Below are 27562 nucleotides of genomic sequence, written 5' to 3' on the forward strand. Positions count from 1 at the left end.
GTAGAGCCGAATACCCGGCTTTGCCGGGTACCCTTCGCCTGGTGTACGCCGGCGCATTGTATGTGATTGACGCCACACGAAGGAAGAGAGATAAACGCGCAAAACACTGGAGAAGATAAGGAAGAGTTACTGGGAATGGATGTACAGAAAAACCAAAATCGGTTGAGCGCTGCGCGCTGAGAGCACGTGTTGAAAATTTTCATCGACCAGGTTGTGTCCGGGGTCTACCTGAAGGTGCCCACCAAATTTGAAGCAGATCCATCGAGAACTTTGGCCGTGCATCGCGAAGTGACACAGACAGACAGACACACACAAGCCGTATATATAGATATAGAAGATAAGTACACACAAACACAAAGGCAAAGACTAACTCATGTAAGCACAAAGCTTTACTTCATGATACAGTTCAGTTGTAATGAATGTTCTCCTGTTACAGTAGCCAAGTTAGGGGCAGAGACAAAACACCTTTTCTTTCTTTCTTTATTTGGTGTTTAACGTTGTTTTCAACCACGAAGGTTATATCGCGACGGGGAAAGTGGGGAGATGGGATAGAGCCACTTGTCAATTGTTTCTTGTTCACAAAAGCACTAATCAAAAATTTGCTCCAGGGGCTTGCAACGTAGTACAATGTATTACCTTCCTGGGAGAATGCAAGTTTCCAGTACAAAGGACTTAACATTTCTTACATACTGCTTGACTAAAATCTTTACAAAAATTGACTATATTCTAATTTCTATACAAGAAACACTTAACAAGGGTAAAAAGAGAAACAGAATCCGTTAGTCGCCTCTTACGACATGCTGGGGAGCATCGGGTAAATTCTTCCCCCTAACCCGCGGGGGGTGACAAAACACCATACTCAGAACAATAAACCATACTCAGGACAATAAACCATACTCAGGACAATAAACCATACTCGGGACATTTGACCAGATTCATCATCTACCAAGTCACAAGTGCATTTATATCACTAGTGTACGAATACAGCCCAGGATACTACACATTATACATGTTAACCTCAAAAACATTGTCAGTGTTCAGTCCAGGTAAATCAGAGAATTGCTTAGATACAACATACCGATTCTTGCGAAAACTGAGTTCTGTTGACCATTTTCCTAACACCAAAAATTAGAACATTTTCCTGAATGTAGTCATAGCTAAGCGTATAACACAGGAAGGGAGAAATACATTGCTTCTCTCATCTAGCCTGTGAATAGAAAGCATCATTTGCCAAAATACATGTGAGCTATCAAGGACACTTGTCACAGTGATGTCCCTTGAACTGAGATGCACAGTCAGCGTCCACAATACAGACTTACAACGTAGCCTATCTACCAAGCATCTAAATTGTTTTGTCCACAATACAGACTTAAAATGTTACCTATCTACCAAGCATCTAAATTGTTTTGTCCACAATACAGACTTACAACGTAGCCTATCTACCAAGCATCTAAATTGTTTTGTCCACAATACAGACTTAAAACATAGCCATCTACCGAGCATCTGAATTGGATTTGCCGCAAGTTATGGCGTCATCCATTATAGGTTGAAGTGCCCGACATTTAGTCTGCAGCAGACCTTGCCTACTTTCACTGGAGTTCACCATCTCTCAACTCAGCGAGGTCCAAGATTGACACTCTGAAAAGCATACAAACACCAACATTCACATTTCTAAGCAGGTCAAACTATTCAGTAGGTAGATTGGAAACACCAACATTCACATTTTTAAGCAGGTCATATAGTGATAATAGAGTAGATAGATAGATCAGTAGATAGATAGATCAGTAGATAGATAGATCAGTAGATAGATCAGTAGATAGATAGATCAGTAGATAGATAGATCAGTACAAAGTTTCACTTCTTGAATGCACCGGGAGAGGCAGAAAATGTACATGAATTTACACCAAAGAACTATTGTTTGCAATATTTGGGCCCTAATACTTCAGGATCTTTGGCAGTACAGTAGCAATGCATATGAAGTACTAGCTGTATATTTGACCTTGCAGATCTATACCGAAGAAAACACACAACAATAAAAAACACATGCGCATAATTAATAGACTCCAGCACATTGATATTTCATTGCGTTAAGTACGGTACAGGTAAGGATTGTAAGAGAAGCTTGCAGAGCTGTACAAGAATAATACACTTCGTCCCTTCACTGTTGTATGGGGAGTATGGCACATTAAATGATTAATCAGTCTTAATACTTTGTAATGCTAACTATACTCTTGCAGTTACATCTCTTGTGTACAAGGATTATTATGTACAATACTAATTCTCTCGGCAAAAATATGACTTAGGTGATTTCTCATTTTGCACATTATAATCTGCATCATAAATTCTGAGAACGTAAATAATTGTAGATATATAAATATAATATATTGTACCATGAGTTGCTTAGCCAGTTCCTGGAAAGAAAGCTGTACTAAAAGACTCTCCTTGTATTCTTTGCAGTATTTCCCCGAATCGTATGCGCTTGAACGACCAGAAAACTGGAATTGCACTCGACCAGTTTCAGAAGCTTAGTTATTCCTACTGAAAACAAGAACTGATGAGATGATTTCAGGAATCACATGTCACTGTCTTTTGAAGCCTTAATAATAAATTCTTTTTCAGCAGCAAATTGTCACTACAAATCTGTTGTGAGATTTATTTCTACAAAAATCTTAGTTAAAGAAAGTCAACACGAGTTACACACAAAATACCATCCTGAAGAAGGCAGTTACATGCCGAAATATTGATTTAAACTTACCTAACCTGGTTACTGGTGTGTGTTTTTTTATACTAAAGAGCCGTGTAAAACTTGAGACGACGTAAAGACATTTCTCAAGCACCAATTCCTGCACTCTTATAGTTACAATGACAATTGTAATCGGCAACTAAAACAAGAAGAATTCAAAGAAGAGCACAGCAATTTAATCCAAAGACAAATAAAAACAAGCCTTTTAATTATTAATTAGGAAATATAAGCAGGGTTGTAAATCTTTGCATTCTTAATATTCCCAATCATTCATCTAACTGGCGGTAAATTTCCATATGAAATGACACTGTACAGTGTGGACAAGTTGGCAAGCTTAACCACAACTGACTCGCATTTGATTTTGCGTGGAAAAAATTGGCAATAAATTTAAACTTTGCAATTAACATATTAGTATTATCACTTCCAAAAATATACAGTAATTCACAAAGAGAAATCACAGATCAACAGTATTCAACAACAAAAACTCCCTCTGTGCCACTCCCCCCCCCCCCCCCCCCCAAATTCTTTCTACTCAAGAACCTTGACAACGACTCACATTCACACCTTGACAACGACTCACATTCACATCTTGACAACAACTCACATTTACACCTTGACAACCACTCACATTCACACCTTGACAACGACTCACATTCACACCATGACAACCACTCACATTCACGCCTTGACAACGACTCACAGTCACACCTTGACAACGACTCACATTCACACCTTGACAACCACACCTTGACAACGACTCACAGTCACACCTTGACAACGACTCACATTCACACCTTGACAACAACTCAGTCACACCTTGACAACGACTCACATTCACACCTTGACAACAACTCAGTCACACCTTGACAACGACTCACATTTACACCTCGACAACAACTCACTGTCACACCTTGACAATGACTCACATTCAAACCTTGACAACCACTCACATAAATTTACACCTTGACAACGAATCACTGTCAAACCTTGACAACCACTCACATTTACACCTTGACAACGACTCACTGTTACACCTTGACAACGACTCAGTCACACCTTGACAACAACTCACATTCACACCTTGACAACGATTCACACCTTGACAACGACTCACATTCTCACACTCACTCATCTCCTTCATGCAGACCGCAGTTGTCAGAATTTTTTTTCTTTGCCAACGAAATGTATCTTTCAATTGCCAAGTTCAGGTCTTAAATCTAAATGTTTAATGCCAATGTTCATCTCAATAACCGATCACAGTCCCTTCTCCTGCACCAAGCCTTATTCCCGCAGAAACAAGACGCACGTCAGTAACTCCAGACCTGTGACCTGTGACCCCTGTGAACCGGTGAGGACAGTAGTCAGCAATCGTGTGCCTTCATCTTCGCAAAGAAAAAAAAAAGTTTGTGTACACAACAAGAATACAAATAATGAAATACAGTATTATATCAACAGTAGCGTATGAAGTTTGCCTGGGCCAGTTACCAAGGAAACAACACTTTCCGTTTGTCCTGTCCGCCATATGCTGTAACCCTTGGAACAATTCCAAGTTGGTCTGGGACACTTTGACATAACTTGATCACTCGACTTGCCCTGGTGAATGTGTTGTTTTGTCCTCAACGTTCCTCAACTTGATTTGGAACGTTAGCAGTCTGTTTCGGGTCCCCTGGCCCAGCTAACAGACTTTAAATCACAATGAAACAGACGTTTCCCACAGTCCGCCAGTCAGAACACACGTCATCAGCACTTGTCCTTGTCGAGGGCAAACTCCCCGAACATGCAGAAGTCCTTGAGCGACCTTGGCAGCGGGAGTTGCTGGAGGTTGGTGTCGATGCTGGTGGAGAGTGAGGAGCGGATTGCGATGCGACACATATCTTTGAGGGACAGCAGGGGGTTGAGGAGGGTCTGTATCCACGGCGATATCTGGTTGTAGCTGCTGCACATGGAGAGCTGGTGCACCTTGGTGGCCAGTGTTCCCTGCACCAGCGGCTTGGTCCCGGTCTTGAGCAGGAGGCGCCAGGACAGCAGCTCCTTGCTGTGGGGACCGACCACCTCGGGGTTCTCCAGGATGGACTTGGACAGACTGAGCGACACCAGCTCCGACATCTCTTCCTCCTGGATGCGCGCACCGTAGGACAGCAGCAGGCGGATCTTGTCCACCGAGTTGTGCACGTAGGCGAAGATGAGCGGCTTGTGCTTGCGCCACCCCCCGCCCTTGTTGACGTCGGCCCCGTGCTCCAGCAACAGTCGCACCACGGAGGGCGGCACGCTGGCGGCGGTGCAGGCACAGCCCAGCGGTGTTCTCTGGTTGTCATCCAGCATGTTGACATCCATTCCCAGTGTCAGGAACTCCTTCAGCACCTCCACCGCCCCGAAGTTGACAGCTGCGGGGAGCAGCGTGGCCTCCTGGGGGTCGGCTCCGGCCTCCAGCAGTCGCTTGGCGATGACGATGGGCGGGAAGTGGCTGGGCTCCAGCTTGCGGGGTGGGGTCTTGCTGGCCTCACCAGACGTCTCTGGGCGACAGTGCCAGAAAAACCACAGCTCTGCCGTCTTGCAGGCCACCTGACAAAGAAAGATGGAGATGTTATTCATAGTCTGCATCTGAAGTCAAAAAGTCTTTTTGAACATCGTCTTTTAACAATAAAAAACGCTGGCGCTGGACCCGAGTACTCTTCAGACTGGCTCGCTCCCCCAGTATGAAAGTTTTTGTCTTGTGCACGTGGATTAAAAAAAAAAATTTTTTTTTTATTTATTTTACACAATTAAAAAAACTATTAGAGTAAAATTAAACATTAAAACGTTCATCATAAACAATAGTAAACAAGAATTAAAAAAAAAAAAAAAATAGAACGCCCATGCCGGGAATAGAACCCGGATCATTTTGGCCATAGACTCTCTCGTCGTGCTCTGTCTCTCTTTCACTGAGACCAAACCCTGCATTGTAATTTCTTTGCCGAGACCATTTCCTCACCCGTTGTCTGGCTTGCACTGAAATCATGCTTTTCTCGTCACTGCGTGACGTGTTCGCTGCTCAAGTCTCCCCTTTAGTTCAGGCTGTTCGCAAAGCGACCAGCCTCCCACCGCAAAAACTCCCACCGTTAAGAGTGGCTTTTGTGTTTTTTGTGGCATTTAGGTCCCAGGTAACATTATGAAGTTTTAATACGATCAATCGGACCTATTATCAAGTTAGTGTATCAACTTTTGAACGAACTGCGCCCAGTAGTTTCCCAGCAATAAGCTGTTAAGTCGAGACAGACAGACAGATACACAGACAGACACACAATTAAAGTCTGCTGGACCCTAGTACTGCGTACTCGGGGAAAATCTCTGTCTCCCCTGTTTCAAGACTACCCTTTGTTCCTTCCTTCCTTCCACACACTAAAACAAAATCAATATAAAAGTTACCTTCATAGGAGAGTCGCCATTGCAGTTGTGAATGTTGATGTTACAGCGAGCGTTACACACACACAATCCACACAAAGTTACCTTGATAGGAGAGTCACCGTTGTAGTCATGAATGTTGACGTTGCATACACTCACACACACAATCCACACAAAGTTACCTTGATAGGAGAGTCACCGTTGTAGTTGTGAATGTTGACGTTACACACACACAATCCACACAAAGTTACCTTGATAGGAGAGTCACCGTTGTAGTTGTGAATGTTGACGTTACACACACACAATCCAAACAAAAGTTACCTTGATAGGAGAGTCACCATTGTAGTCGTGAATGTTGACGTTACACACACACAATCCACACAAAGTTACCTTGATAGGAGAGTCACCGTTGTAGTCGTGAATGTTGACGTTACACACACACAATCCACACAAAGTTACCTTGATAGGAGAGTCACCATTGTAGTCGTGAATGTTGACGTTGCAGCGGGCGGTGCACAGCACATGCACCAGTTTGTGGTCCTCACTCTCACAGGCCCGCAGCACCGGTGTCTTGCCCATGTTGTCAGCAGCGTCGATGCTGGCACCGTGCGAGATGAGCAGGTCGCCCAGCTCCGCCATGTCGGAACACCGCTCCTCCGCTCCACACAGGAGGTGAAGCGCTGTCTGACCTTCAGGACCTGAGACAAGGTCAGGGGCTTTGTTCTTAAGACTGCACTTACTCATCGCAAACATCCAAGGGATATAGTGGGGCTCGTATGTTGCAGACGCACTCATAAATCATTCACATCTTGCAACAAACATCATACTTTGTGGTATTGTTCCTTATAATTATTTAAGGGATTTCAGATACAGAGCCACTTCAGAAATCGTTTTTTTGTGTCTTTGATAGGGAATAAAAGGCTGCATTTACAGCAGACGAAATTCGTACCAAAAGCGCTCAGCAGTAAATATTCCCAACTCAGCAAATGTAAAATTCAATGGTTTACCATGCACCAGAAGTTGTCTGCTGATAACACATGCATGACATAAATACTCTTATGGGTATTTTTGTGTTCTGGTATTTAATTTGATCGTTTTTAGAATTTTATATATCCGCAGCATGAAAATTCAAGATGGCGGCCTCCGCAACATTGCGTGTTTTGATTTGAGCGAAAACAACGTTTCTGAAGGTAAGTTTTCAAGAATACGCATCCATTCACCAATGTCACATCATTTTACTGTTTAATTCTCCCCTGGGGTCTGTTATTCATCGGGTGAAGCGCTGAAATGCAGAGTAATCTTGCAATAGCTCATCAAGCTGGATTGTGATGCTGATAGATCTAGATCTATCTGTTGATTACAAGTAAGGAAATCATGATCGCCACGCTGGTGATTTTAAACAGATTAAACGAACTTTGAATAAAAGGCGAGGAGAAAGAGATTGTTCATGGTATGATAAATGATTAGGCCTGCCTACGTTAAGGACTTCCATAAGGTGGGGAGGGGTAGAGTCAAAAACTGAGTGAGGGTAGGCCAGATAGTAGGATGACCAGCTGGAGATAAAAACACTCCACTCCCCATGTCTTTACAGTGTTGTGATCAAACTTTCAAAGACGGCCAACAGACAAAAGCATACAGTGTATGCTAATCAAATGAGATAAGTGGTTTTGAAAAATGAAGAGGTACCGCTCTTTGAGTTTTACAATTTTGGTTTGTTGCTTGTTTCTCATCCTTTTGCTTATTCTAAGTTGACCGTGCATTGGTGTGAATTTTATTTTTACAGGATATATACAAGAGTTACACCACATGCCGGTTCCTGGGAACAAGCGTTCTGCATTTATTCCGGTGCCACAGAAGGGAGCCGATTTCACTAGTACTACTGTATCAAGGTTTGTTACCTAATACATCTTAACAGTAAGATTTTTTTATTTGTATTAATTGGAACATGTTTGCACATCATTTGTAAGCGACCTCTGTGAATTTGATGGGTTTAACGTACGAACCCTCACTATGGTCAACATTCTGTTAGCGACTGTTTGAAGCGAATAAATGTAGCGGTCAGAAAGATTCCAGAATCAGTTGGGTCACTGGAAACTGTGTTTGTTTGTTTTTTAACCTGAAACAGTAAGAATTATACGAATTCATGAAATACAATTTTCTTTCATTTTGGTCTGTTGTGTGAAGACTTGCTAACCCGGCTTTGACCGACTCTCTGAGATAGTAAACATTATTCAAATACATTCAAATAAAAATGTCACTTTTCATCTTTTGTGTGAAGGGTACCACAGGCTGATTTCCTGCACCATGGATGTAGAGGAGGCCAGACAGTCTGCTTCTCATTCCAGCTGTGTTGCGTTTTTTTCTGCTCGTGAAGTGTATCGCCACATTGCCAAAGCCATTGGCCAAGAGAAGTCACCCTGTCTGCCCATTTTGCATAGCCTTACAGGCTGTGACACTATGTCGTTCTTCAATGGTATTGGGGAATCAGAAGGCTTGGGAAGTATGGCAAGCATTTGAAGACGTCACTCAAACTTTCTTCAGGTTGTCTGCTCCTCTTTGTAAGCTGAGTACTACTGACAGGGCAGCACAAGAGCTTTTTGGTGTACATTTGTAGGACAAAACCAGCAACGTATTGGGTGTAAACAGTGCTAGACGGTACCTCTTCAGTAAAAAGAGCTGCCAAATTGACCATAATCCCCTTACAAGTGAGGTGCTGCTGCAGGACATGAGATTGAGAAGAGCCATCTACCTATTAGACTTCCAAACTCTGTGGGCTGGCAGTTCAAGGCTGGAAAGTGGGAGTCATTCTGGACGAGCTTTCAAGAGGTATCCAGCGTGTGCCGAGAACTCATGAGGTGTGCCTGCAAGAAGAGCTGTACAACAAAACGCTGCAAATGCTGCTAAGAAGGACTGCAGAGCACAGCTCTCTGCAAATGTGCTTGCATGCCTGTGAAAACTGTCAGCATCTAAACTGTGCAAAAATATTATTGCACCCATTTTCATACCCCAACTCAAACTTTTATTCCTGTGTCATTTTATTCAAACTGTCTATGCCATTAAAGGCTCGCATCTTCGCTATCTGGCACATTTTTTTTTAACATCATCATTTACGCCGTCAAAATAAGGATACCCTTGACGTGACAAAGAGATGGGACAAAAACTTCGGGTACCTTTTAAAAAGCCGACGACAATTCCTGAGGCACAACTGGGTCACTGTTGTATACGAAGAGAAAGTCAACTTGATTATCCATCCAGAACAGGTTGTTTTATTTCGCCATCTTGCATATTTCTAGTGTTGTGCCATTGTACCTACTGATGTATGTGTCGATCTCACGGATGAGATGTTTATGTGTCAAATTTGAGGGATACCCAAGTCAACTAAAATCCATGTATTTTAGCAATGACCAAGTGGGTTGCGTTGAAACTTTCAGGAATGTGTGTCTACGCACGAGGCGTAGTTCAACCGTTTGAGTACACTTTTAAATCTTCACGAAATAATATTTTAAAAACTGCCACAAGTTTGTTGACTTACATCCCACATATTTTTGACTTCGCATGTATATATGACAGATGGTTGTTTCAAGTACTGCCAAAGTTTCTTTTGAGTATAGACACTTGCCGGAATGTGCTAGTTGTGTAAACACATGAGAACAAACAACGTTTTCGAAATACAGCGATTATGAATTTTAGTCGACTTTTGAGTTGATACATTACATTTTTATCAGTTTTATTTTGGGGGTACCCTTATTTGGGCGGCGGTCAAATAACCCATGTAAAGGCCACCTTTTATCTTAAAAGTGTTCCAGTTAGCCAAGTTGAGTACCCTCAATAGCATACATTGAATATAACAGCACAGGAATGAATGTTTTCGTTTTGGTATGAAAATTGGTGCAATATATTTATTTTTGCACAGTTTAGGTAATCCACACATTCTTCAACCCTGCCACCCACACCGTCCAATCATTCTCTGCACCAACAATACATGTATTGTTTTGTTTAAAAATGTGTTTGTGTTAGTTTCTATTGCAAGAGAATGTCTTGTAGCATCAAAAATGGCTAAATACCCTTTTATTGGCGGCCATTTTGAAAATTGTAAAAAAACTACTGATTTCTTAATTTTTTCACGGTGGCTCTGTATCAGGTTTTGTTAAGCAAAAGCAAATGTCCATTTACGCCAAATTTGCTGTTAATCACATGAAGTGAAATATGCCTAACATACCCAACCGTTTACACTGGCGGCCATTTTGAAAAATTGTTTAAAAACTACCCATTTTTTATTTTTCGCGATGGCTCTGTATCAGGTTTTGTTAAGCACATAAAACTCTTCATATTTGCTTAATTTGGTGTTTGTTGCATGATTTGAATGATTTTGCAACATAGGAGCCCCACTAATACAGCTCGTATGTTTTCTGGCCAATAAAATGTGTCGGCCAGTGTAAATAAAAATAAAAACAAATCGCGTGAAGCAGATTTATAAAAAAAAATTGGAGCATGACAGTGCTAGCTGCCTCAACTTTTACTAAAAGCCGGATATGACATCATCAACGACATTTATCGAAAAAAGGGGAAACAAATTCTGGGGATATCAGCCAGAAGAATTTGTATGTAAAGTTTCATTAAGATGGGTCTAGTGCTTTTTAGGAATAGCTCTACACACACACACACACAGACCACCAACCTTGTCTCAATTCCCAGTCTTATGTTAAAACATTTAGTCAAAACTTCACTAAATGTAATGAAAACAACAAAAGACCCACTGACCTACCAACCCTAATTTTGTTCGACTTGACATCGGAAACAAACATTTTAATTTGGGAACAGACTTGTCTGCTGTGTCCCAGTATTCCTACCTGGCAGGCTGACGTCAGCCCCGTGTTCCAGCAGAAGCTTGGCGGCATCCAGTCGGCCCTGCATGCACGCCAGGCTGAGGGGAGACAACCTCTCTTCCTCCGACATGCGGTTGATGTCGTGGCCAGCCGTCAGCAGCTCTGCTACACGATCCACTTGGCCGCTTCTGATGCTCTCCATGAGGCTGTCGAACCACTTGTCTCCGTCCTCAGTCGCCATGGTGATAGATCGAAGCTGCAAGTGAGGCTAGGTGGACTAAATCTGTTGGAACACAGATTTAAGTTAATTAGATATTATACCAATGAAAAAGAAAGTATGAGAGAAAAAAAAGGGAAGACATGAAGAAAGACTGAAGAACAACATAAAGAATTAGGCAAAAAAAAGAAAGTACAAAACTTCCATAATTGTCAGCGATGCATTACAACATGATGATGTATCAACATTATATTGCCAAACTCAGAATGATGCAAACTCCACCTGCTTCACAGCCAACTTCTTCAGCGTTCAAGAATTGTCTGGTTACGTGTGAGCTCGTTTGCCCATTTGGGTTCCCCACACTATACTCTGAGAGCATAGTCAGCTTTCGTTGAGTAGGCATGCTGGGTATTTTCGTGTTTATATAACCCACCGAACTCTGACATGGATTACAGGATCTTTTCCGTGTGCACTTGGTCTTGTGCTTGCGTGTACACACGAAGGGGGTTAAGTCACTAGCAGGTATGCACATAAGTTGACCTGGGAGATCGGAAAAATCTCCACTCTTAACCCACCAGGCGGCAGCAACCGGGATTCGAACTCATGACCTCCCGATTAGGAGGTCAACCTCTTGCCACCACGCCACTGCGCCTGTCTATGGAAAGCCGTTTGGCTCATAACCATTACACGTGTAATAAATCATAAATACACATGTAATAAATGATTAATACACGTGTATTTATTTCTTATTGCACGTGTAATTTATCTTTTTTCTTATGCTATGGAATAGCATAATGATTAAATACACGTGTAAGAAATATTTCATACACGTGTAAGAAATGACTAAATACACGTGTAATAAATATTTCATGCACGTGTAAGAAATGTTTATTACGCGTGTACTTAATCATTGCGTACACGTGTATGACATTTTTATTACACGTGTATTAATCATTAATTACACGCGTATTAAATATTTATTACACGTGTACTAATCATTTTTTACACGTGTAATGGTTATGAGCCAAACGGCTTTCCATGGCTGATAACCATTACACGTGTAATAAATCATAAATACACGTGTAATAAATGATTAATACGCGTGTATTTATTTCTTATTGCACGTGTAATTTATCTTTTTTCTTATGCTATGGAATAGCATAATGATTAAATACACATGTAATAAATATTTCATACACGTGTGACGTGTAAGAAATGTTTATTACGCATGTATTTAATCATTTCGTACACGTGTATGACATTTTTATTACACATGTCTTAATCATTAATTACACGTGTATTTATTATTTATTACACGTGTACTAATCATTTTTTACACATGTAGTGGTTATGAGCCAAACAGCTTTCCATACCCATCAGACAGGGAACTGACAGCAATCCAGCCTCAGAGCAAACTGAGCACACACACAATAACTTCAGCCATGCCAACCAGATAGCAAGTAACCCATCAAGTTGATGACCTAACCTCAGACCAACAACCCCCAACATTGGGCCCAAAATAAATGTGAAGGGTCTGAAGGGAAACAGGACCAGGCAAGAGCGAGGAACACTGGTTAACTACAGCTCAGTGCAGCAAGGTGAAGAGGCTTAAAGGTACAGGCAGACTGATCCACTCTCTTGGGTAAAGCGGTTGGTTCACTGACCTAATTACGGGGTGAAAAACCCTTTGTGCTAAGGAGGCACTGTGTGTGTGTGTGTGTGTGTGTGTGTGTGTGTGTGTGTGTGTGTGTGTGTGTATGTATGTGTGTGTGAGTGTGTGAGCATGCATGCATGTAATGGGAAAGTTTCTTTGTGATTTGAAATAATTTTCAGTGTTATGCCAACAGATGAAGCCAAATGACATCTGTACTGGTGTTACAACTGATTGTTCTCTTTGCCTGCGCGCGTATAGTATGTTGGTTATGTTTGGTCATAGTATGTTTGTTTATGTTTGGTCGTTATCTTGCCTGTGCGTGTATTGTATGTTTGGTCGCTTTCTTTGCCTGTGCATGTATAGTTTGTTGGTTATGTTTGGTCGGTTTCTTTGCCTGTGCGTGTATAGTATGCTTGGTCGATGTATGTATTGTAAAGCGCTAAGAGTAGACATTTTTCTAGAATAGCGCTATAAAAGTTTGCATTATTATTATTATTACAACTTACAGTGGTTCTGTTAGAAGGTAGAAAAGTCACCATAATGGAACCAGCCAAAATGTGTCTAGCTACATTACAGGTGAAATGTCTAAGGTATTTCTTTAGTCAAGATTAATAGACAAAGGTATTGCAGAAGGTGTCTTTTATTGCCCAGGTGTTCCCTCACCGGAGGGGCCTCAAATGGCAGGTACCACTACCACTGTACCATCACCAGTAACAACATACACACCTGTTCTCACACCTCTCTAAACGTCATACTGTTTCATATTTTATATTCTGACTGACAAGACTTGTCCCTAATACATGCCACGAGTCAAATCATACAGGAGCACTGCGCATAATACCAGGCAACACCTTGAAACAGCAAAATCCACATCAAGGTCATCGTCAAACATGGGCCAAAAAACACTGACAAGAAAACCAAACTGTTGTAACATACTTTCTGTTCCAATGTTTATAATCAGCTGATAAGGCCAAATTTTAAAGTTCCAGACTAAAGAAAACAGGCTAAAACAGATTGCTGAGGGCAGGTTGAAACCATTGCTCTTGGCGCCTGGTGATCTTTGAATCACTTGTCACCAGATAAGAAGCCCCACTAACCCATTTTCCCCGGCCACTTAGAGCAGGTTGACACTGACAGGGGTAAAAAGAAAACTGGTTCAGTGGCCTTGAAACGCCAGGTCTGCAGACTCCTGCTGGTTCAGGTTTAGCTTAATTGTGGTGATGCACTAGTAGTACCAGGCATGGGAATTGAAAAAAGTAAAAAAGGCTGAACATTTGTAAGTAATAGCAAAGTCGACGGCGCAAAGCGCCTAGCCCTGCTAGGGGGGTTTGGGGGCATTTTGGGCGGAATTTTTTTTTCTCCAAAGAACCCAACTGGTGTAATTTGGTGTCATCTTAGCTCCAAGTTTGCCATTATATTCAGTTTTTAGAACCATTTTTGCCTCCCCTATTTATTTTTTCGGCGGACACTTTTGCTTTTTCGGCGGAACAAAAAATTCTGCGGATATTTGCCTTTCGGCAGACAATTCCCATGCCTGTGTAGTACAGTGGTACCTGCGATGAAAGGACACCCTTGGGACCAGCTGAACGTGTCCCTACATTGCAGGTGGCCTGTCATGACAGGTATATTTTGGTAGAGATACTAGACAAAGGGACCCCAGAATGTGTCCTTTTAAGGGAGGTGTCCTCTCATCGGAGGGGCCCCACATGGCAGGTACCACTGTAGTACACTGTACATGCAATCCTTCCATCAGATGTACCTGCTTCTCTGCAGGTAGCTTCATCAGGCACGGGAATTAAGTGAGGTAAAAATGAAACATCTTCTTCTTCTTCGTTCATGGGCTTAGACTCCCACGTTCACTCATGTTTCTAGCACGAGTGGATTTTTATGTGTATGACCGTTTTTACCCCGCCATTCGGGCAGCATACGCCGATTTCGGGGGACAAAAAACCCCTCAAAACTAAGGGGGTTACCGGACCTGAGATATTTTCCTGGAATTCCAAGATTTATAACAAGATCTGTAACATGTCACATGAAGTAATAATATAAAGACAGCAATTGTATAGAATTACCTTTAGGGTAAACATGCATGCATAGCAGATGTATACAAAGAGCTAAATTTCACATATATAGTTAGTTACTAAGCATTCCAAATGACCAGGAAAGGTTCTAGCCAATCTGGAGCAAATTCTGACTCCATTGGCATTGCTGATGAAATTCTGAGCTCCATGAAATTCTTCAAACTTGTGTTTTACTTAATAACACAAACTTCACACAGGCCTCAGCTGCAGCTGAATAAAATGTCAGATTTGGAAAAGAACATGTGCCGTACTTCAGCAGCACTTTTGTTGCAACTTTAGTTTAACTGAATAATAATATACAATGTTCGGAAATAACTCGGTATGGATTTTTAAGCAGTGTGGTAGAGTAAGAGCCCTTTTTAGTTTTACGGAGTTGAGCATTTCAAAATGAGGCGAAACAAGTACCACACTGCCGATTGGCTTTAATTAACCTGCGATCGGGACGAACAACTAACTCTGATGTGTATGTTATGCAGTGTGCGCTCAACTTTGTGCCCTTCTCTTTTTCGAAACTATACTTAAAATCAGACTCAAGAGTTCACAATTTGTTGCGGCAATAATCGCTGACCTGTGGTGATCGCTCAAAATGTGTTTTGATTGAGGTCAAGTGGGTTTTAGGAAAACACACTTGCTTAGCCAACAGTAACACTGTCAGTGATTAGAACACACTTGTTTAGTGAACACTGTCAGTGATCAGAACACACTTGTTTAGCGAACACTGTCAGTGATCAGAACACACTTGTTTAGCGTACACTAAGTGATCAGAACACACTTGCTTAACTAACAGTACACTGTGTAACAGTCTGTCAGTGATCAGAACACACTTGTTTAGCGAACACTGTCAGTGATCAGAACACACTTGTTTAGCGAACACTGTCAGTGATCAGAACACACTTGCTTACCGAACACTGTCAGTGATTAGAACACACTTGTTTAGTGAACACTGTCAGTGATCAGAACACACTTGTTTAGCGAACACTGTCAGTGATCAGAACACACTTGCTTAGCTAACACTGTCAGTGATCAGAACACACTTGTTTAGCGAACACTGTCAGTGATCAGAACACACTTGCTTAGCTAACACTGTCAGTAATCAGAACACACTTGTTTAGTGAACACCGTCAGTGATCAGAACACACTTGTTTAGCGAACACTGTCAGTGATCAGAACACACTTGCTTAGCGTACACTATTAGTGATCAGAACACACTTGCTTAGCGAACACTGTCAGTGATCAGAACACACTTGTTTAGCGAACACTGTCAGTGATCAGATCACACTTGCTTAGCAAACACTGTCAGTGATCAGAACACACTTGTTTAGCGAACACTGTCAGTGATCAGATCACACTTGTTTAGCGAACACTGTCAGTGATCAGAACACACTTGCTTAGCTAACACTGCCAGTGATTAGATTTAGAACACACTTGTTTAGTGAACATTGTCAGTGATCACAACACACTTGTTCAGCGAACACTGTCAGTGATCAGCAAGCGATCAGCGGCAAAGCGCATCCGATGGCGATGCATATATCTTTTTGGAAAAAAAAGGGTAGCGTATCATATCGAGCGCACACTGCATAACTTACACATCAGCGTTAATTGTTCTTTGCGATTGCAGGTTACAGCCGATCGGTGCTACTTGTGTCACCTCACTTTCAAAAGCTTGACTCTGTCAAAAGGGGCTGTTAATCTATCACATCGCACAAGTAAAAAATCATGACAGACTTATTTCAAGAAAACAGCTATAGGTGGCGGGTAAGCTGCTCATGTGCACATTAGGCGACGATAGACGACATTTAACAAGCAGGAGATACCTCAATGAACAAGACCTTGTCGGTAAAAACACAAATACCAGAACTAGTTGCACACCCTAGCCTAGGAAGTATGTGTATGAGAAGCAGCATTATGCAGCGTGCATCAAATACTCGTTGCACACCCTAGCCTGGGAAGTATGTGTATGAGAAGCAGCATTATGCAGCGTGCATCAAATACTCTTGAAAGCACACGGTTTGGAAGAAGGATGGTTGAAATAGAATCTTATGTCTCCTATTTAATCACATGCCAAAACATGCACTAGGCATAAAACACCAGTAAAACGCAATACATTATTTAAATCTTGCTCTTCGACACAAACAAGCCTTTGCGGTTGTCAGGTCAAACGAGCACTGGGTCTGGCTTACTCACTACACAGTTTACTGCCTATCATCGGACTTGAGAAACACTGTTACACAATTCAGGCTGCACAGAACACCGGCTCCTGGACCGAGACTTGAAGACAAGAGAGAAATGCGCACCAGTGATGCATCACCAACCTGTCCCCCAGAGGCTGTGCAGCCACAAGGCACGCCGCTACCACAGACGGATCAGCTGATGTGCCAAATTTTGGATCGTGACAGAAACAAGTGAGGCAAGTGTCGAGGTCACATCAAGGCTGGGCCACCGACTTACACCGTGTCACGTTCACTGCTGCTTGCGTAATGACGCGTCTTCTGTCTTTCTCACTGATACAAGTGTTTGCTAGTCACTCCATTCTCTGAGGATATGCTCTGTCTAGAGCTGAAAGATGCCCAGGAATTGTCATTTTTCGAGGCTAACACATCGTCCATGCGTCCAGCACATGCTCGCAAAGCAGCAGCGGCAAAACAGCCAATCAGAGACACGTTTTCATCGGAGTCGGGCTGGACCAAAAAAAATAACAGAGGACGAGTTTACTCCCTTTAACTTTTGAAGCCAGAGTTCGCTCCCTTGACACGCCCACCACCTTCACCCCGCCTCCTTCTTTTTCGCTCTCTCTCTGCAGTGCATGCGCTGAATTTTGACTGATCTTTCTCAATTCCCCGATCAATCATAGTTTTGAATAAAAAGATGAAAGCCTGAAGAAAATGGTAAACCGGCTGGAGCTGATTATCTATCACTGAGTTTGCCCCTGGACCACTGACTGTCCCCCCTCCCTTCTAAAGTACTGATGATTGCCTTTGGTACTTTACAGTCATGGGGGATAATTCGTTCAGAGAAAAGGCATTTTAACTTAGGAATGTACATCATCGCAAAATCCTCCCCTTCAGTCATTCAGTCAAGGGAAGTTTTCGAAGTAATTGTATTTTGAAGAAAAACTTACCGAATTTGAGTTCGAATTTCCTTCACTTGCAACTAGAAAGTGACATGGCCCATGCTAGAAAGTGACATGCTTTTCTCCCTTTGTGTACCGCTTTGGGGGACAAGTCAGTGTGGAGTTAATCCAATCATAGATATCCCTATGATCCAATTCAACAAGGCCGGTGAGAAAACTGGTCTTGATGAGAAAAGCTGATATCGTCACACCGGGATGGTTGACTGCCCAGTCGAATCATGTAAGCGTAACCGTGCTGATTAAATAACGGTTTTTAATAAGCAGGTTTGTTTCCTTAAACTTTAAGATCACACAGACAACCATACAGCAAGAAAGAAGGAACTGGCCGCGTCTCAGTGTACTACCGTACTACTAGGCGTTCAGCAGTTTCAGCCCGGGTTTCATTCATCACTTCAACTAAAACTGATTTAAAACTTGAAACGAATTATTTTGTTCTTTTCCTGATTTCTTTCCTTTTCAGTCTTACATTTCAAGTTTGATGACATGGACTGCACGAATTTTACTTGTGTTGTTGTTGTTGTTGTAATGATATACACATATTAGCACTGAACAGGAGTGATCTGAAGGCTCGGCCGGTTTGCCAGTTTCCTTGTCATATCCGACTTCGCCGTACCAGAAGTAAGTTATGAACAATACAAACACATGTTCAGTGGTTATGCAATCTTCCGGAAAGAGTTGTTAATCCCGTCACAGTTTAGAGATGTACATCTTTTAACAAAAATTGTTTAAAAAAAACACGACTTCATGTGTATGCAGAAATGTTTTACAAACTAATGTGTTCAGTACTAAAGTCCAGCGTAGCAGACTGAAGTGGCACGTCACTCACAGCGATAAAAAGCGTGCCAGTTCAGTCTGCTGCGCTGGACTGGGTTTTGATGTTGGAAGACCTGTTTTTCTTATTGTTGTTTCGCGTTCACATTTCCATACCACCCAAGCGCGTAGTTGCTTTTGTACCAAAATTGATTCTTTACTTTACTTTTACTTTATTTGGTGTTTAACGTCGTTTTCAACCACGAAGGTTATATCGCGACGAGGGAAAAGGGGGAGATGGGATAGGGGAAAGGGGGGAGATGGGATAGAGCCACTTGTTAAGTGTTTCTTGTTCACAAAAGCACCAATCAAAAAATCGCTCCAATTGTAATATTCATTTGTGTTGAAGTGTGCAAAATGCAGAATTTTTGCAACTATACTCAGGCATGAAAACTGAAAAAAAAAATACTGAAAACAAAATTCGAAGGCGCATAGCGCCAAGTTTCGCAGGCGCGAAGCGCCAAGACTTCTAGGAATTTCATGCTCCCCCAAAATTTTTTTTTCAAGGGTGCAATTTGGTGCAATCTGGGGCTATCTGAGCCTTAAAATTGGATTCAAACATGGCCCCAAAACTATTTTACTATAACTATGACTAGGGGAAAAAAAAACAAAAAAACCCCCCGAAAAATACGGAAAATAAAAAAATATACGGTTTATTTTTTTCAAAAATACGGAAAATACGGAGAATTTTCATGCCTGTATACTAAAAAGAGTAATTACAGTTTAATCAAACTTTTTTGAAAAGTTCCAGTTCGTTCAACAAAATCATCAAAACGCCATATTTTATTTTTACACACTCTTTTGCAATTGTATTAACAATATTCATGTCAAATGTAAACGCAATACAACTAGCCATTACCACTACGGGGTTTTTACCCACACAGCCCACACAAAATGACGCGAAATCAAGCCTTTTACAGCTTCTGACGAGGCTAACACCAGTCTTCTTCAAAACGCCATGATATTTCACACACTGTTTAGCAATTGTGTTATGAATACTCCTGTCAAATTTAAAAGCAATACAATGAGCCATTCCAAAACAACAGGGTTTTTACCCACATTGCCCACAAAAAATGACGCCAACACAGGCCTTTTACGGCTTCTGACGAGGCTGACACCCGTCTTCTTCAAAATGGCAAAACAACACTGTTAGACACAACAGCTGAACCAAATCAATTTGTGTGGGTAGAAAATGAGTTGTTCTTCAATTTGAGATCAAAAACAGGGTCACACTTGCTTATTTAGATTTTTTGTGTATTTTAGTGTCTGCAAATTTGCTTTTACGAATTTGCTTTTGGGGGGTGTCCTAGGTCTCCGGTACACTGCATAAGCACTAATTGATGAAAAATGAAACTCTTTGTTTCAAATGGTAGGGGAATAAATTACCTTTCTGGCAATATCCTTGGTTTTACTAAAACTGGCCGCATCACAAAGTTCTACAGCTAAATGTACATGTATGTGTATAGTTTTTTTTATGACGATTAGTGTAGTAATCAAGTCATATTTAGTCGTAATACTCATTTTATCAAAATAGTGTGCTGTTTGGCGGAGCTGCTGTTTTTCACTATAAGTGATGGTAATGGTTCATAGTAGCTGATTTATGCTCATACAGTCATCCACGTGTTTGCAATATGAGTTAACTGTTCAACATCAGCAACGATTTTCTCAAAAAAGAAAATATGGTAGTATTTCAACTTTGTGGCAAAATCGTAACTTGCGTTTGAGGTGACAACACAGATGTACAAATTATAAAACCTTGTATCTTCAAAGCAAATAGAAGTACTGATCAACTCTCCTTTGCTTTGCATTCTGCAGGGGTGGGACTCTCTTGTGATGAAAAAAGAGGAAAATCTGGGGCATGCTCCCCCGAAATATTTTAAATGGTACATTAAAATCTGTGCAATCTGGTGCATTTTGAGACTAAGCTTCAACTCGTTTGGATCAGGTAAAAAAGACATTCTCCTCACCCCCCCTCCACCCCCCAAAAAACCCAACCAAACAAAAAACACTTTCACACAACAATGGTAACATTGTAATGGTGCATATTTACGTAATGAACCATGCATCCATAATCCAATACTGACAATAGTATGATCCAAGTGACGCCGCAATGCATTGAAGCTCTAAATGACTATTAGTTATCAGGAGTTTTCAGTCAGCACAATTTAACTCTTAAGCTTCTAGTGTTCTGCTCCATCTTCACTTCTCTCCATATCATTCAGTCAACATTGAAGTTATAGATACTGTGATGAAATGGGACGCGGGAAAATAGATTACTCCAGCGGAATTCGTAAGTTGTGTCCGCGGAAATCCGCGGAAAAGTCCCACCCCCGATTCTGGACACTTTTCTCTTTTAGGAAAGCCAAGTTACAACTAACAGTGCACTCGATTACATTTTTGCTGTATTTCCCACATATTCATGACCTGTTTTCCGTGGCGACGATAACCTAAAAAGGTACCTGCAATGTATCGATCCTGATGCTGATCATTATTGTCACCATTACCATAGACCTATATTATAGGTCCCTGCCATTACCAAAGAATGACCGACATACATATGCAAGTTCTCCCTGCGGGTTAGGGGGAAGAATTTACCCGATGCTCCCCAGCATGTCGTAAGAGGCGACTAACGGATTCTGTTTCTCCTTTTACCCTTGTTAAGTGTTTCTTGTATAGAATATAGTCAATATTTGTAAAGATTTTAGTCAAGCAGTATGTAAGAAATGTTAAGTCCTTTGTACTGGAAACTTGCATTCTCCCAGTAAGGTCATATATTGTATGGTGCAAGCCCCTGGAGCAATTTTTGGCTCACGTAAGTGTAGCCTATGCGATGATAAACTTTGTCTGTCTGTGCGTGCGTGCGTGCGTATGTATGTGTGTATGTCTGTGGTAGAAACTTTAACATTTCCGAGTCTATGGATTACGTCAGTCTCGGTCAAAAGTGTTCGACGTGTGTGATAGAAACTATTTGAAGACGTCACATTATGACGTAAGAGGGTTAGACGTCACGCAAAGGAATTACTGAAAGTCTCGGTCATTGTTATTGTGAGCGGGCCGAGACTTCTTGGCAGATCCAGGGTCTCGCTTTCTTGCATATAGTTTCACCTATGCTTACTGTGTGTGTGTGTGTGTGTGTGTGTGTGTGTGTGTGTGTGTGTGTGTGTGTGTGTGTGTGTGTGTGTGACGGAGTGATTGAGTTTGTGTTACTGTTTGTCGATTTCTTACGTGAGCCTTGAAGGCTTCGCCTCTTGTTTGATTAGTGCTTTTGTGAACAAGAAACAATTAACAAGTGGCTCTATCCCATCCCCCCCCTTTCCCCGTCGCGATATAACCTTGTACGGTTGAAAACGACATTAAACACCAAATAAAGAAAGTAAAGAACATATGCAAGTAAGAATATTTGTCAGAAAAAGGCTGTGTACACGTAAAAGAGAGAGAGAGAGAGAGAGAGAGAGAGAGAGAGAGAGAGAGAGAGAGAGAAAGAGAGAGAGAGAGAAATGCTGAATGAGACTTTGCATCAATCAATACGCATTCAAGTAGTTTGACAGAAAGATGGTTTTATTTTAACGTAAGGGCAAAACATTTAAATGAGCCACATTTAAAAAATGTAGAAAACAAATCTCCAAAATATTTAATGAAGCGTCAAAAATGACTCCGATTATTTATCCCGTTTTTTTAGCACTCAAAATTGTATCATCTCTTTGACATATACCATCTGATAACCATACAGATGTCCCACAAAATGTTATCATCTCTTGACATAATTATACCATGTCCATAACCATACAGATGTCCCACAAAATGTTATCTCTTCAACATAATTATACCATGTCATAACCATACAGATGTCCCACGCCCCTTCCTTCTCTCACATCACAGAAAACAATGATCCAGTTATATATGTACAAAAGCTTACAAACAAATACAGTTCAATATATTCATTGTCAAGCTAACATAGATTTACTTTGTGAAGTGCAACAGAAACAGGGAGAAAATCAGCTTCCATGTTCCTTTCTCAGCCAAAACGGAGCCACCAGGATTGCAACAAAATTAAATAGGCTTGACGGCCCTTGAACATGTACTCTTGATTATACCTTATACAGTGAAACTGATGTGACTGGGGGTAAAATCAAAAAGCTTTCTGGGGTGCCGACGCTCCCTGAAGCTGATTTTTTTTTTTAATTTGGAAATAAAAATGGGCTTTTATGCTTTTTTTGATTCACAGAAAAAGTTTATCCCCAAATATGATCCCTGATTATATGTAGTATCTGTGATACTCGCAGTGTTTACAACTAACTTTTTCACTCAGTCCAGGAAAACACACTCTTTACATCAAGTCAAACATGTATAAAGAAGTGGAGTAAAAAAACAACGACCCGATTTAATTGTACATTCCTTTATCTGAGAATTTTAATGAAATGTCATCTTATTAAAATAAAAAGCTGTTATCAGACCGCCCAGACAAACACAGAGCACACACAACTCACAAACAATGCAGCAAGCACAAAATCACAGGGGAATCTTAAGAAGAAATAAAACTGTAAAGAAGACAATTTATGATTTTATCCACCATCTACAATCCAGATGTACCACACAAAAAGACCAACCTTCACGACAACACGCGAGTAACTAGCAACGTGCACACAAAAGATATCAACATGACAAACAGTTCTGGTGTGTTCATGATTTCACATGTACTAAAGGTATTTGCCTCCCTTGCTATGTAACTAACTCCCGCTATCTTTCTATTTGCCTCCCTTGCTATGTAACTAACTCCCGCTGTCTTTCTATTTGCCTCCCTTGCTATGTAACTAACTCCCGCTATCTTTCTATTTGCCTCGCTTGCTATGTAACTAACTCCCGCTATCTTTCTATTTGCCTCCCTCCCTATGTAACTAACTCCCGCTATCTTTCTATTTGCCTCCCTTGCTATGTAACTAACTCCCGCTATCTTTCTATTTGCCTCCCTCCCTATGTAACTAACTCCCGCTATCTTTCTATTTGCCTCCCTTGCTCTGTAACTAACTCCCGCTATCTTTCTATTTGCCTCGCTTCCTCTGAAACTAACTCCCGCTTTCTTTCTTTTTACCCCTGACAGTAGCTACACTGTACAACTGCAACACTGACTCTCCTTGAATTGAATTGAAACAAAAGATCAATAGGAATCAAATGCTGATTGGAAATGGTTATAAAAAGACTGTGCTAAATCCACAAATTTCATTACTAAACGCTGACAGATGTCCGACCGTAACACTGACTCCTCTTCAGAAAGGTATTTATGCCTGAAAAAAAAAATGAAAAAAAGCTAAAGCCAATGGCCATGGTGACTGTGGGCCACTAGATGAGACGGCAACTCAGGCGGGGCCACTAAATGAGACGGTAACGACGAAGACGGTTGCTGAGCTGGGCCCACTCGTACTTGACGCGCACGTATTGCACAGAACCACGGATGAACAGAAGGAAGCCTGCAACAGACAAAGGCAACATTTGGTTGGATGATACCATTAACAGTCATACATGCACATATTATAAACTATGCCCATGACACAGTCACACGGTCAGGAACCCTGAAAGAAAGAAGTACTGGAGTTTGAAACTAAAATAGGGGAAGTAATTTGTGAATCCACATTTTGGATAACACCAGTCATATCTCTTGTATTTCCTTCCCCTTTCCTAACATTACATTTCACACAGTAAACTAACCAGTTAACCTGGCCATCCATGCATGTCCCCTGGAACTTTCAACACGTGAGCTCAAATTAGTGAATGGAATTCACTGTAATAGTGTCTTAAATATGTGATTCTTTGTGTTAATGGAGAGGGATATTGGTTTGCTGTCAGCTGACCACTTTCATGTAGAACCTACACTTGTTTCAGTGTTGGTGATTCATGTAGCAGTAACATCATTTTCAAACAAAACAAATCATTGTTGTGTGTGAGTGACGCTAGATCTTAATCCTATTAATCAATCAATTGTTCAATCTTATTATATCAAACACCAGAAACTGCAGTGGTGGTGCAGAAAACGACAAATCTAACACCACAATATAACACACATTTAGATATATATGTAAAGATGTTTACCAAGACTATTTGAGCAAACAAACAGTCTTGAAAATCTCTCTCCGTTAGTTATCAACCATTCACACAGACTCTGGTTTTGGTTCACGTCATCATTCCCTTAACTACGCATCACATTTTACTATGCACACAGCTGTTTCTGGCCTGCATTTAAGTGCGAGTTAAAAATAGTCCTGGCAGAGTCTACCAACAGCTGCAGCCAGCACAATGTTAAGCTCGCTTGCTTGTTATACCCAAATGCTTCCGTGCTACACCGGAAAATGGTACATATCAGTGTATGGCTCTGCGTGAGCCAGCATTGCTTGTGTACAGCTGATGCCAAACAATGGTGTATGTACTGATGTCAAACAATGGTGTATGTACTGATGCCAAACAATGGTGTATGTACTGATGCCAAACAATGGTGTATGTACTGATGCCAAACAATGGTGTATGTACTGGTGCCAAACAATGGTGTATGTACTGATGTCAAACAATGGTGTATGTACTGATGCCAAACAATGGTGTGTGCATAGATGCCAAACAATGGTGTATGTACTGATGGAAAACAATGTTGTATGCACTGATGCCAAACAATGGTGTGTGCACTGATGACAAACAATGTTGTATGCACTGATGCCAAACAATGATGTGTGCACTGATGACAAACAATGTTGTATGCACTGATGCCACACAATGGTGTAAGTACTGATGTCAAACAATGGTGTGTGCATTGATGCCAAACAATGGTGTGTGTACTGATGCCAAACAATGGTGTATGTACTGATGCCAAACAATGGTGTATGTACTGATGCCAAACAATGGTGTTTGCATTGATGCCAAACAATGGTGTATGTACTGATGCCAAACAACGGTGTATGTACTGATGCCAAACAATGGTGTATGTACTGATGCCAAACAATGGTGTATGTACTGATGTCAAACAATGGTGTGTGTACTGATGTGAAACAATGGTGTATGTACTGATGCCAAACAATGGTGTACGTACTGATGCCAAACAATGTTGTATGTACTGATGCCAAACAATGGTGTGTCTACCGATGACAAACAATGGTGTGTGCACTGATGTCAAACAATGGTGTGTGTACTGATGCCAACAATGGTGTGTGCACCGATGCCAAACAATGGTGTGTGCACCGATGCCAAAGAAGAAAGCTGACTGACCACAGAAGAAGAGCAGCCACCACAGCCACGAGTCGCCGTCGGCAAAGTCACTGGCCCACTGTCGGTGCTGTGGACACAAATACGCCATCTTCACAAAACATGCATCAGAACAGATGAATACCAAAAAAGGAAAAAAAGAAGAAGGGAAAAAAAAGGGGGGGGCATTTTGATATAATGATATAATGAAATCGATCCATTTGAGAACTCGCAGATTATGCAGTTGTTGGCAGAAGGATTACCCCCCTCCCAGACCCATATGACTTTTCCTGTTTTTATTTTCGTAATTTTTTTTACTGTAGGTTATCATATTTTTTTTTACAAGTAATGGTTTTTTTAAACAAGGAGTTGTATACAAAATAATGAGGAATTTGTGCAGAAATGAGGAAGTTTTCATGACTTACGAAAGATCAAGGACCCAGCAAGCTACCAGAAAAGCAGGACAGTAAACTGAAATTTCAGAATCAGGAAATGTTGGATTTTTTTGGTTGAGGTTTTAAGCCATAGTCACACATAACCGTTTGATCGTAAAATATATTGCATGGGAAGCAATCGTCAATTGACTCGTAGCCAGTAACTTCACATGGCTAAGGTTCATTCGAGCAGACGCTTTTTTCTGATGTAGATGCTCAGTCGGCTCTAACGAAGAGCAAACATAGCTCTTAAATGAGGGCAGGCAGGTCGGTAAGTTTTGTTTTGTTTGGCTGGAACTCAACCAGATCTGGGGAGACAGGCGGCTTTCCCTCATGTAGCCTGCAAAAACCTTTCTTTTTTTCTTTCTTCATCTTTTTGTTTCTTGAATAAAAATGTTCTGGAGTTGGGAAGAAAAATAGGGTCAGTCCAGGAACTGGAAACTCTTGATATTTTTGTTGGGCCTAATCCCTGGAATAGTCATCAATAACACTCTACCTTGACGATGGCGACCCATTTGATGATGGACAGACCGAGACCAGACAGCGCCCCGCACCGCCCGGCAACCGTGTTGGACAGACACAGTGACAGCAGGAAGCCCAGCCAGTTGAACAGGAACGAGACTGAAACCACGCAGTGTCTGATATATCAATCATATCACACACAAATAAATACATTATCACAGACAGGCACAGCCACAGCAGGAAGCCCAGCCAGTTGAACAGGAACGAGACTGAAACCATGCAGTGTTTGATATATCAATCATATCACACATACAATAAATACAATATCACAGACAGCAGGAAGCCCAGCCAGTTGAACAGGAACGAGACTGAAACCATGCAGTGTCTGATATCAATCATATCACACACACAAAAAATACAATATCACAGACAGCAGGCCTGAAGCCCAGCCAGTTGAACAGGAACAAGACTGAAACCATGCAGTGTCTGATATATATAGCAATCATGTCACACACAAATACGATATCACAGACAGGCACAGCCACAGCAGGAAGCCCAGCCAGTGGAACAGGAACAAGACTGAAACCATGCAGTGTTTGATAT

At 41.4% G+C, this 27562-nt stretch overlaps 2 protein-coding genes across 13 annotated transcripts in view; both read right to left on the reverse strand.

Moving 5' to 3' along the window:
* Positions 1 to 3249: 3249 nt before the first annotated feature.
* LOC138969508 (poly [ADP-ribose] polymerase tankyrase-2-like) lies at positions 3250 to 17568 on the reverse strand. 11 transcript variants are annotated; one of them, XR_011456483.1, is made up of 5 exons: positions 17087 to 17224; positions 10975 to 11233; positions 6584 to 6822; positions 3606 to 5305; positions 3250 to 3475 (listed from the first exon to the last, which is right to left on the reverse strand). XR_011456483.1 is itself a non-coding variant. In XM_070342317.1 (4 exons), exons 2-4 carry the CDS (start codon positions 11189 to 11191, stop codon positions 4484 to 4486), a joined length of 1278 nt encoding a protein of 425 aa, XP_070198418.1. In that variant the 5' UTR covers positions 11192 to 11233; positions 17197 to 17568; the 3' UTR covers positions 3250 to 4483. The 11 variants fall into 11 exon arrangements, 6 of the variants coding, with proteins under 6 accessions (XP_070198418.1, XP_070198413.1, XP_070198412.1 ...); XR_011456481.1 differs by having other exon boundaries at positions 3250 to 3537; XR_011456482.1 differs by having other exon boundaries at positions 3560 to 5305.
* Positions 17569 to 22379: 4811 nt separating this feature from the next.
* Positions 22380 to 27562, reverse strand: part of LOC138969513 (NEDD4 family-interacting protein 1-like) — a 13989-nt gene continuing 8806 nt past the window's right edge. For both annotated transcript variants that reach the window (XM_070342327.1, XM_070342328.1), the window contains 3 exons: positions 26994 to 27118; positions 26088 to 26154; positions 22380 to 24307 (listed from right to left, as the gene is read on the reverse strand). In XM_070342327.1, coding sequence (XP_070198428.1) covers positions 24210 to 24307; positions 26088 to 26154; positions 26994 to 27118 — 290 coding nt within the window. In that variant the 3' untranslated portion in view covers positions 22380 to 24209. The remainder of the gene's footprint in view (positions 24308 to 26087; positions 26155 to 26993; positions 27119 to 27562) is intronic.

Source organism: Littorina saxatilis, linkage group LG6, assembly GCF_037325665.1.
Source record: "Littorina saxatilis isolate snail1 linkage group LG6, US_GU_Lsax_2.0, whole genome shotgun sequence".
NCBI lineage: Eukaryota > Metazoa > Mollusca > Gastropoda > Littorinimorpha > Littorinidae > Littorina > Littorina saxatilis.

What these genes read in the sequence shown, in the direction of transcription:
- LOC138969508 (XM_070342317.1), bottom strand. Translation starts at nt 11,191, where the DNA reads ATGGCGACTGAGGACGGAGACAAGTGGTTCGACAGCCTCATGGAGAGC. An exon ending in GGCTGACGTCAGCCTGCCAG is followed by an intron (nt 6,823 to 10,974) that starts GTAGGAATACTG and finishes ACCTTGTCTCAG; the next exon opens with GTCCTGAAGGTCAGACAGCG. An exon ending in ATGGTGACTCTCCTATCAAG is followed by an intron (nt 5,306 to 6,583) that starts GTAACTTTGTGT and finishes TTTCTTTGTCAG; the next exon opens with GTGGCCTGCAAGACGGCAGA.